This window comes from Gymnoscopelus braueri (assembly GCF_963280865.1).
Source record: "Gymnoscopelus braueri genome assembly, chromosome: 7".
NCBI lineage: Eukaryota > Metazoa > Chordata > Actinopteri > Myctophiformes > Myctophidae > Gymnoscopelus > Gymnoscopelus braueri.
The window spans coordinates 46862538-46875037 of record NC_137608.1 but is presented as its reverse complement, the minus strand read 5'-3'; the positions used below and the strand labels follow the sequence as shown (position 1 = coordinate 46875037).

The following is a 12500-nucleotide window of genomic DNA, read 5'->3' as shown; positions in this document are numbered from 1 at the left end:
GCTATTGATCGTTTCTGACAATTTACAACAATGATCCACCCGGGGACGGGTCGGCTCAGGGCTCACACGCTCTCTTTCTATCAAGCGTCCTGACTCACTCACACACACACACACACACACACACACACACACACACACGCGCGCGCACGTGCGCGGGAGCTGCCGGCCGTGAGGACACGGTCTTGTGCTGTTGAATGACTGAGCAGTAGTTCTCAAACTTTTTCCGACCTCCAAATGTATATGTATTTGGCCGCAGACCCCCATCTGAAAATGTTTTGTGCCAGGGACCCCCAGAGGAGAAGATTTATGGTAAAAAAAAAAAAGTTCAAACATTTTCGACATTTTTCAAAATGTTTCAAAAATAGCAGATGTACAAGTGACGCGCTGTGAGCTTGTACATCTGCTATTTTTGAATAGCCAACGTATACATGGATAAAGTGGTGAAAATGATTGCGATGCTATGTTACCAACTTTTTGCTGGGGACCCCCTGGAACCCCCTCAAGGACCCCAGGGGGTCCCCGGACCCCACTTTGAGAAGCGCTGCTGTAGACTTCACTGAGTCTCAAACTTTTTTTGTATTTAAAAGACCTTGAGTTTGATATGTCTATTTCTCAGGATCTCAGTGTTGATTGACCTCTGAGAGTTAGATATTGTCACTGACAGACAGACAGATGGATGGATGGATGGATGGAGGAATGAGAGTAATGGAGGGATAGAGGGGAGGTCAAGGGTAGCTGACATCCATCAGACGTTGCTCTTTCTCTCCGGGTAACACATCTCTGACAAGCGTGCACGTGCGCACGCTCGCACACAAAGGGTTAAAGGTCATGTCAAAGCCAATTGGTGAGGTTCAGTGATATATTTTGCTGTGCTGTGTGTGTGTGTGTGTGTGTGTGTGTGTGTGTGTGTGTGTGTGTGTGTGTGTGTGTGTGTGTGTGTGTGTGTGTGTGTGTGTGTGTGTGTGTGTGTGTGTGTGTGTGTGTGTGTGTGTGTGTGTGCGTGCGTGCGTGCGTGTGTGTGTGTGTGTGTTTATTGAGAAAAGGAGAAAGCTGGCAAAAAATGGATTGAGCCAGTCATATTAGGCCGACACTGTTTGTTTATGCTTTAGAGACTAAAGACACACACTCAGTGTGTGCGTGTGCGTTTGTGTGCACGTTTGTGCGCGCGCGCGCCAAAGGTTTATCTCGTAAATAGCACCCAGGGGACCTGTACGTTGCACTTACTGTGAACTCTGAGCGGATATATTTTACTGCTATCGCAACTCAGGGGAAAATTTATTTTCACCTTTTTTTTCCTTCTCTTCTATTCATCCTGTAGATGGTTTTGCGGTTTTGCTGTTTGTGTTCCCTGCGTACAAATGGCTGGCGCCTAGCAGCAGCGCTTCAAAAACTTTATCTCATTGTGCAGGATTTCATCATGAACTGAGTGAGTGCCGGGGTCTGGAGGTATATAGATGCTGTGCTACATAGCAGGTGGCTCGTCTTAACGGTGTCACGGAGCGAGCTGGGGTCAACAGAGAGATTTAGAGGGGCGTGTAATTGCATCGGCGGGGCAACCGAAAGGTCGTAAGTTCGCTAAAGGCCACGGCCAATTTTCCCTCTTTTTGTCCTTGAGCGGACAAAAATGTCCAGTTGATCTAGATACAAAAAAAATAAAAGTGGGACATCTTTAGTGACTGGGTGAAGTTAATATTAAAATGCTAAGCGTTGAGAGGGTATGCATGCATGTACCCTCTCAGAGTTGCAAAATGGATCAATTAACACTGAATATTTTGCTGTGTAATTTGTATTCATCCTGGTTTTTGTTTTTGTTACAATGACTGAATGAATCATCTTGAAATTATCATAAAACAGTTGTTGGACAATTTTAACAATTTGTGCATTTACAAAGCGATGGATATTTGTAGTAGATACCATAGATTGATTGATTGATTGATTGATTGATTGATTGATTGATTGATTGATTGATTGATTGACTGTTCCCTGTGAGGACATTCCGGTGTAAGCATGAAAAACTAAACGAAGATTGTGGACGAACAAACCACAAAACGTTAAGCCCCTCCATTTGGTTTCATTTGAAAGTTCTCTGACTGAAATGAAGACTGGGGATTGGACAAGTGCACGGTGTGATGCTGTGGCAGGTTGCAGGTTTTCAGTTTAGTGCTGAGCGGTCGTCTTATCTGGGTCAACGTGTGTTTATTATTGATGTCAGGAACGCGGCTTGTTATCAGTGAGGCAGTGAGCATTAGAAATATATGCTGCCAGCCAAATCCTTCTCCACGCTGCTGATATGCAGTGATGTCCCACATATTACATGTATGAATACAAATACCCCAGGGATGCAAGCCAGCGCACGCATGCATACATACGTGAGCACATGCACGCGCACACACACACACACACACACACACACACACATACAGACTCATGTGAGCACTACTACCCCAGGCAACTATGACTCGCACACATGCACACAGACAGAGTGTACACAAACATACGGTATGTGTACATAAACAACGACATGCATGTGCATGCACACACACACACACACACACACACACACACACACACACACACACACACACACACAATTAAAAATTTCTGATCATTATCTTTCTAATACGCACGCACACACGTGCACGCACACACACACACACACACACACACACACACACACACACACACACACACACACACACACACACACACACACACACACACTCACACTCACGCACACACTTTCTTTCTTTCTCTCTCTCTGTGTTCCACTCCTACACACTCTCACACGCTTAAAGTACATGGCAGGGTGAGTTTAGGCCTTGCAATCACAATTTGTTATATGTCTAAAAAGTGATGATGATGATGAGTATCATCATCTCCCATCACTTAAGTGGGAGCTCAGTAAAGATGCAATCTATTATACTCCCCTCTGCCCTGCATGCACTGCATCTGTACTCTGCACAGCGTGTGGCTCAAGGGCACAAGAAAGCTTCAGAATGAACCAAGAACGCAAGCATGTTGCAAATCTACACGCCGTGAACTTGTGACCCCGGCGAACGAAGTAGCATAAATTAAGCATAACACGCACGTTCCTCCAAAACAGTTGGGTGACAAGCAATCTGGGAATCCATTTGGATATCTATTTATTTATGTTTTAACCTCTGGGGCAAACTCGTTTCAATGCCTGAATAACAGGAAATCAGACTAATTTGCCTGCTCCCTGCTCAGGGGCCTGCCCCCTAGCAAAGCTCCTATTCAACTGGCCCGTGATCCTGCTGACAGCTTTTCATTGCAAATTGAAAATCTGTCTTGAGAGATTATAGCTTGACAGCTGGTACGTCATTTGCTCTTTTTTTAAAATAATTGCCGTCCTTCCGTCCATCTTTTACTGTGCAACCTCACGATCTTCGGCCTGCCCTCTGGCACTAAAATGTCCTCTTGCACACTGTGAGGGACCATAAGGCAACACAGTTTGTTTAATTTCCCCGCCAAAAAAAGTGATAAATGATGAACAAAATGTCATAACAAACAAGTTATAGGGCCCTTAACAGAAGTCAAAGGAACATAACTCTACTGAAAATATAGTTTAACAAAACAGGAAATGAACTCATCTAACAGACCTGAGGACAGCACACATAACTAACTAAAAATAAACCAAACAAATCCCCCCCCCCCTTTCAATCAAGTCTCTTGGTATGGTCCATGGCTTGGCCCCACCCTCAGCCTCATCTTTTGCTATTCCAGGAAGCAGGCAGGTAACTCTAACCAGAGCCATTCAAGGAGAGTTGCGTCACCTCCGTTCACTTCATCGGGCCAGTTCTTCTACATAGCCGTCTATTGGTGAATAGTGACAAAGCCCTAAACCGGAAGTTTACGGAATGCACTGAAGTCTGTGAGCGTTTGTAACTATTTCCAGTTTTACATGAACCACGTGACCGGCGCTGTTTCTGCCCCCTCATTGGTGGAACTCTCTAATACAAGGCTCTGACTTAAACAAAGACAAATGTATTAATACAACTTAACCAACTTTAACAATAATTATCAAACAATGTAAACCAAGTGAGCAAAAAACAACGCAACGTGCAAAAAACAACGCAACGTGCAAAAACAATGCAAACAAAACAAACTGGTTGTGTTTTTATGGTTTTTAAATGACTGCAAATGAAAATAACTAAACAAAATGATGGCGGCATGGGTGAGTGCGTTTGTGGAATCTTATCTCAATGTGTGGCGGTGTGGTCACGGCCATCACACACACACACAAGATATCTCAGAACATAATGGTTGTATTGATAAGAATCTTGCTGAGTGCATTCATACTCCCCGGAGGATGAGCCCTATCTCTTTGAGTGACCCGCTGATCATTCCTCTAGTGCAGGGTTCTTCAACAGGGGGGTTCTCAGAGATAATGCAGGGGGGGGGGCCGCCAAATCTTTGTGTGATAGGATTTAAATCGTTTTTTTTTTATTTTATTTTTTTACATTAACCACTTGAACCCTAGCATCCCCGTTCTGAGGAGAACTTCAGCCAAGAATAGCAGATCTACACGCTCACAACGCCTCGCGCTGCGAGGCGTTGTGAGCTTGTAGATCGGCTATTTTCGGCAAAGTGGTTTGATGTACAGGGAAAAAAGAGCACAGAGGGAAAAGTCAAGTTCACGTTCACCAATTATTGACGGTCTAAGTGTTTAAATGTCTGAAAATACACGTTAACATGAATCCAACTAGTCCATGAGCCAGAGCCCCAAAATTGAGCAATGATTATCGAAAGAGTGGGCAAAACCATATAACTATATTAAATTGTTCATAGGGTCAATACGAGTAAATAAATATATGATAACCTTTCCACAGGAGCAGCTTTTTCATAGTTATCACACATTTTGTTATTTTCCCCATACGTACATGACAGGTGAAAAAATGACAAAATTTAAAAATGAGTTATCATAATGAAACTTCCCCAGTTGATTACTTACAAGAAGACAATGATTTATCGTATTACAAGTTTTCTGAAATTGTATATTAAGATATGCAAATTAGGCATTTAGCCAGAGCCCCAAAATTGAGCCAGATATTGAATATTCCCTTGTTAAAAACCTTTGACTCCAACATCTTAACAAAATAAAATAAGAATGTTGACCCTGGCTTTGTCCAATGTTCCAAAGTTGATTCTGGAAAGTTATGCAAATTCAGGCATATTTTCCTAATGCCTCATTTGCATATTTAAATATACAATTTCAGAAAACTTGTAATACGATAAATCATTGTCTTCATGTAAGTAATCAACTCAGGAAGTTTCATTATGATAACTCTTTTTTAAATGTTGTCATTTTTTCACCTGTCATGTACGTATGGGGAAAATAACAAAATGTGTGATAACCATGAAAAAGCTGCTCCTGTGGTGAGGTTATCATATATTTATTTACTCGTATTGACCCTATGAACAATTTAATATAGGTATGGTTTTGCCCACTCTTTCGATAATGAAATCCTGTCTGGCTCATGGACTAAACACTGATGATAGTGCTGTCAAACAACTCTATGAAGCTATCTATGAAATCTATGAAACAGTGTAATCTGCAAAACAATGTTATACAATATGTACCGGGGGTCCCTGCTTTATCTCTCTCTCAGCTAGGGGGTCCTTGGCCTAAAAAACAGCTCTAGTGTTTTCTGTTTTCAGGACACTTTGTACTGTGGCTTTGAGATGAGATGATATGAGATGACATATACTTTATTAATCCCAAAGGGAAATTGTGGCGTTACAGCAGCACAGTGCAACAATAAATAAATAAGTATCAACAGACAGACAGAAACACAACAAACACAGATGGACATAGACACACTAGACCAGGGCCAACACAGGAAGAGAGTTCTTTAAGCATTGTACAGTCTGATGGCAGTTGGCATGAATGAGAGTCTGTATCGCTCAGTATGCATGTTCGGGGGGAGAGTGAGCCTCTGGCTGAAGGTGCTCACCCTATCCTGCAGCTCGCCATAGAGTGGATGGAAGGGGTTAACTAGGATGGAGTTTAGTTTGTCCCTAATCCTCGTCTCTGCGACTGACTGCAGCCCTTCCATACGGAGGCCAACCACAGAGCTGGCCGTCTTTATGATCATGAGCTTTTTAATTCACACAGTTCTTTGTTTTGTTTAACATGAAAGCTTTTGATTGATATATATATATTTGTTCCTATTGTTTACATTGTCTTAATCCTTCAATGAATATAAAACATATATTTTTGTACTTTTATCTCCATAATTCCTCCTTCTCTGTGTGTGTGTGTGTGTGTGTGTGTGTGTGTGTGTGTGTGTGTGTGTGTGTGTGTGTGTGTGTGTGTGTGTGTGTGTGTGTGTGTGTGTGTGTGTGTGTGTGTGTGTGTGTGTGTGTGTGTGTGTGTGTGTGTGTGAGTGAGTGTGTCTCTCTGAGCTGCAAAGTGGAAAAAAAATCCCATAATTGCATGATCTATTATCATGGAGAATAAAACCACTCTCACCATTTGTCTTGCCGTTATAAAAGCACTCGCTAACAAACAACTATTTTTCCATTCTCCTCCTCTTCTTCTTCTCTTTCTCTTTCTTTCTCCTTCTTCTTCTCTTTCTCTTTCTTTCTCCTTCTCCCTCTCCTCTCTCTCATATCCTCCTCGTCTCTCTCCAGGTTGGAGGGTCCGTCATACGAGGTCATGCAGCTGGAGTTTGAGGTGGATAACGTCATTAACCTGGTGCCCACCCAGGTCCTCCACTGGGGCATAGAGTACCCGGGGGTCCCACAGGCCACGGCCCCTCGCTCCGAGAAGGTCTCCTACCTCTATATAAGCAGCACGGACATCCAGGGCATCGTACCACTGGCTGAGGTAAAGGCATGGAAGAACGCACACACGCACGCACGCACGCACGCACGCACGCACGCACGCACGCACGCACGCACGCACGCACGCACGCACGCACGCACGCACGCACGCACGCACGCACGCACGCACGCACGCACGCACGCACGCACGCACGCACACACACACACACACACACACACACACACACACACACACACACACACACACACACAGAGAAATGACAAAACGTTGACCTTTAGACACAATAATACTTAGGCTTTTGCTGTGCACAAAACCCAAGTTAGACGCATGAGAACAGCTTATCCTGTCAGTATATTCTCCTCTCCTCTCCTCTCCTCTCCTCTCCTCTCCTCTCCTCTCCTCTCCTCTCCTCTCCTCTCCTCTCCTCTCCTCTCCTCTCCTCTCCTCTCCTCTCCTCTCCTCTCCTCATCCATCCTGGCTCGGTCTCTCTCTCTCTCTCTCTCTCTCTCTCTACTCTCTCTCTCTCGCCCGTATCATCTCTGTCTCTCTCTCCATCCTTGCTCTCTTCTCTCTGACACCCACCCGGGGACGATCAAATCTAAAAGGTCAGCCTGTTTGCTCCCCTGCTGTGACTACAAAGCCTCTCTCTCTCTCTCTCTCTCTCTCTCTCTCTCTCTCTCTCTCTCTCTCTCTCTCTCTCTCTCGGACTGTCTGTCTGTCTGTCTGTCTGTCTCTCTCTCTGTTTCTCACACACACACACACACACACACACACACACACACACACACACACACACACACACACACACACACACACACACACACACACACACACACACACACACACACACACACACACACACAAATGTGCGGAAGCATGCATGCACACACATACACAATCACATGCATAGACACGCACATGAGCCAGCAGAACCCCCCCCCCCCCCCCACACACACACAGACATGTGCACCATGGCGCCCCCTGTGTGCGGCATCACGCTGGCAGGTATTAGAGTGACAGTCACGTCTGCGGAGACACAAACCCGATGACAATCTGTACGTCTCACAACACCTGCTTATATCACAGCCCTCCTGCATACATCACATCACATAGTGTCGCTGTCCAGGCAGAAACCTCTTATCTCCACATTCAAATGTATTTCTTTCATAAATTAACGCCCCACTTGATCACACCACAGCTTCGCACTAAAGCATCAAAAGTAGCCGATCTACAAGCTCGAAACGCGGCGCGAAGCGACGCGTTTCCAGCTTGTAGATCGGCTACTTTTGATGCTTTTGAATTTGAATCATGAAAAGTAACGGTTTTGGATATATCAGGTTTCCACCCGGCAGAGACGATAGTCTCCATTCAAACACAATATTAAGAACACAGACTAATAAATGATGTGACAGCAAGCTTTACCGTGGCCATTTGTTCTCGTGCTTTTGTTACTTATAGGCTTGTTTGTTTTCTTCTCCACAACGTAACATTTAATCTGGATAGCATGTTAATTAATTAGACAGATGCTATAGGTCAGGGGTCTTCAACGGGGGGTCTGGCACCCCGAGGGGGTCCTCAGAGTTACTACAGGGGGGCCGCAAAATATTTGTGTGATACGATTTGTCTTTTCTTACATTAACCACTTGAACCCTAGCATCCCTTTTCTGAGGAGAACTTTAGCCAAAAATAGCAGATCTACAAGCTCACAACGCCTCGCGCTGCGAGGCGTTGTGAGCTTGTAGATCGGCTATTTTTGCCAAAGTATTATAGGTGTAGAGGGAAAAAAGAGACCAAGTAAAAAAAAAGAAAGAAAATCTGAAAAAAATCTGAAACACAATTTTATACAATATAGAGGGGGTCCCTGCTTCATCTCTCTCTCAGCTAGGGGGTCCTTAGCCTGAAAAACGTTGAACACCCCTGCTATAGGTTCATTGTTTACTTGGTATCCTATAGTTCAATATTACAGATTTGTATTTTGATAGTTTTATTGTTAAGACTGATGCTAGGTTCTTAGTTTACCTGTGATCCTATTTTACTGAGGGACTACAATGTCTCTCTGTATTTGATGTATACGTTTACCTTGCTTATTGTCGCTCTGGTTAAGAGCATCTGATAAATACCTACATTTTAAATTGCAAGCGTTGAGAACCCTCTGTTTGAGCACCGGCTGTTGGATTGGTTTCCACAAGATGCCTTTTAACCAAACGAACCCTATCAGGGTGAACATTCACAACGCATCGTGTTGCGGCACGTTGTGAGCTTAGAGTTGGGTCATTTTGAGCAAAGATATTTGGTATAGAGGGGAAAAAGTAAAGGGCCTGGTACAGACCCCTGGTGGACCTCGGGCAAGAAAGTATATACTGTAGGGTATAAGTGGTTTCAAAATAATATCAAAATAAAAATAGGCACAGCAACATTGTGCAGGGATCAATTCTACACATTACTGGTGGTGTTGTTGATTCTGACGAATGGACCTCTAAACAATTACATGTTTTATCTACAGTCGTAGATCATTCTACACATAATATCAGCAGCAGCATTTGTTTGATCACAGATAGAAAGTACTTTTTATTGTACTGTACCTGCTTAGAAAACCATAACAGAACAACAGAGGCTCAGGAGGTTCAGAAATAAATCAACTTCTGACATCGTAATGTACATGCACTAGATAACACTACTCATCTACCTCTGAATTGCCAGTCAGCACTGCACACCACGTTGATATGGGACACACAAATTAAAAAACATATTTTTCACATAGCCTGCTCCACACGAGTAACGATGATATGCTGTCTAAAAAGTTCCCCTTTAAGCCTAATCGCAGCGAAGTGAGCAACATCAAGTAATGTTATTACAGCGATACACACACACACTGTACGTATACATAGTATAGACCTATATCCACCTATTTTGGTCCTTCAAATTCCATATTTATTACAGTAAAGGATGGCATTTTGGAGGATGATGTCGGATTTTTGGAATGTATATCTGAGCCTCCAGAAGCCTTTTGACCCTGCACGCAAACAAGCACACACGCACGCAGGCGACAACATGCGCTCACCTCAAAATACAGGAGCATGTGCGGGCCCACACACACACACACACACACACACACACACGCACACACGCACGCACACCGGCGATGGCCCGCTGAAGTCATCCCATAAGTACCTCCAGCTAAGAGCAGGTTGGGCCTGTGCTTTTCAAGACTTACCCACCTCCATTACTAGTGTGCTGCAGCTAATCTGGTCTGATAGCCTTCCTACACGCAGCAAAGCCCCGGCCCAGGAAACTCAATTTGGTGCCAGGCTTTCTGACACACACCATCTCCCCCCCGCTGGGCAGGAAGCAGACTTCAGGAGTCTCTCTTTTTTAGAAGCAGATTGTTGTCGTCGTTTTTTATTTTTTTTGTGCAATTAATTCTGTCCTACGAAATACAAATGTTGTTTGTGTCGTGATGAGTAAGGTTTTTTTGGGGCGTTTTCTTTTTGAAATGAGGTCGATTTGTATGAAGGAGGCTGTGGTGGAAAATAACTAAGTACATCTACTGAAGTACAAGTATTTGTACTTTACTTGAGTATGTCCAATTTCCAGTACTTTTACTTCTACTCCACTACATCTCAGAGGCAAATATTGTACTTTTACTCCACTTCAATTATTTGAAACTTTAGTTGCTAGTTACTTTGTAGATTTTGGTTATTTATTACAAAACATTAACCACTTCAGCCCTATATACATTTCGGCCATTTGAAAATAGCCGATCTACAAGCTCACAATGCGTCACATCGCGACGCATTGTCAGCTTGTAGATCTGCTATTTTCAAAAGATTTTTATACATTTGAAAGTTGAAATGGAACATGCTGCATAATGAGTACTTTTACATTTTGATGCCAATGCTTTGGTACTTTTACTCAAGTACATTTAGAGTTCTGGACTTTTACTTGAGTATTTCTATATTGCAGTATTGATACTTTTACCTAAGTAAAAAAATGTGGTACTTGTTGCACCACTAGAAGCCAGGAGGCATCAACTATATGAATAGTTTGAAACATTCGCAGGTGAATTTGCTTATTCGTCACACTCCAGGTGTGTGAAAGACCTTTACTGGGGGGGGTGGGTTGGGGTTCGGCTGCTGCTTTTGAAGTAGTACAGTAATGTACTACTCCTTCAGATTGACATTAATAAGCCAGACTTATTTCTGGCTGTATTTGCCCACTGCCAGCGATTTAGTGTTTTTTATAACTTTAAAAAATTCAATTTTTTTTTTTCTCATTATGATCGCAATTGCAATCGTTTCTAAACACACAGGCAAGTCGTGCACGGCCGCTCAGACAACAAACATTCCGATCGGGGCGGAGTCTCTCTCCTCCAGCCCAGTGCAAAAAACCCATGTTTCGCTATGTAAACGGAAAACTCACTTACTTTTTCCACCTCGCCACAGACAGACCTTGCTAAATCCCTTATGATCGCGTGTTCAACTGTTTGTAGACACACAGGGTAGTTGTGTGAGTGGCCCAGAGAAGACATTTTCAATCGACGACATTCCATTTTGTAGTAGTAGCAGTTTCAAAACAGCGTCGCTAAACAGCATTCCACGGCGGAGAAATGCAAAACCGAGAAAATACCGTTTGAAGGCGGGACCTAAACAGGAAGCGGACGGAAACGAAAATCTTCGATATGACGTATTTCCGTATCCGGGTTGTGCTACAATGAAATGTGTCGTGGCGAGAGATGAAGGAACCGTGAGATCTTGTTTTAAACAAATATTTTTCAAAATTACGTTTTTTACGTCCTAGGCAGGTTTGGTAATTGGAAAAAAATTAGTTTTTTACGTCCTAGGCAGGGAATGAGTTAAGATAACGAGCGCAGGTTTGTTTCTTCCGGATGACGCCATTACACTAAGAGGGGTTTTCTTACCCAAGAACAAAATAATAACACACGCAATTTAACACAGAGAGTGCTACAAATTGAACCAATTTGTACACTCTCTTTTAAATGATCACTGATAATTCTATTGTGAAAGACCACAAATAGACTACTCTCTCTAAAAGCACCTAAAGGATCTCCAAAAAACAGCCTCTGCTTGGTGATTTGGCTGAGAGGGGTCACCGTCACAGGTCGTGAAGATGAAAGCCCCGCGGGCCAATCACGGGCCTCAGAAGGGAGCAGGAAAAACATAATGAGCCTGTCCCAAAACTCTGAAAAACTGTGTCTAAAAGCATCGACCAATCATATACAGTGCTACCACAAACGGCTCTTGTTTGGTTTTGCTTTTCAACGGTGGGACGCGGCTCTGCCGACTTGCGTGAGGGGCAGGTCTTATTACGGGGGAACAATGGGGGCAGAGAGAAAGAGCGAGAGATAAAGAGAGAAAAATACCCCTCTTCAGAAACAAGGCATTATTAGAGGTAATTTACCTCTGAAAAATGCTGAAAATGGGCCCCGTCTTTTAGAGAACAGAGTTGGAAGGAGAGAAAGAGAGAGAGAGAGAGAGTTTTTATTTTAAAAGTACTTTATTAAAACCATTATGGGCTGATTTGGAAGAAAACAAATTGAATATGACTTTTTGGTGTAATCATACTAAGATTACACCAATCAACCCACCACAGCTGTAGTTGGTTAAATATAATTATACTGCACAAAACAAAACAAAAAATGACATACTGTACAGTATGACAACACAACACAGGA

The 12500-nt window shown here is 43.3% G+C and overlaps 1 protein-coding gene across 1 annotated transcript in view; it reads left to right on the top strand.

Moving 5' to 3' along the window:
• LOC308089073 (transmembrane protein 132C-like) overlaps window positions 1-12500 on the top strand; it is a gene marked incomplete at its 3' end in the record, with an annotated part of 204933 nt that overhangs the window by 136989 nt on the left and 55444 nt on the right. The window contains 1 exon segment of the mRNA XM_080433646.1: window positions 6655-6850. Within this exon segment, the coding sequence (XP_080289772.1) occupies window positions 6655-6850 (196 nt within the window).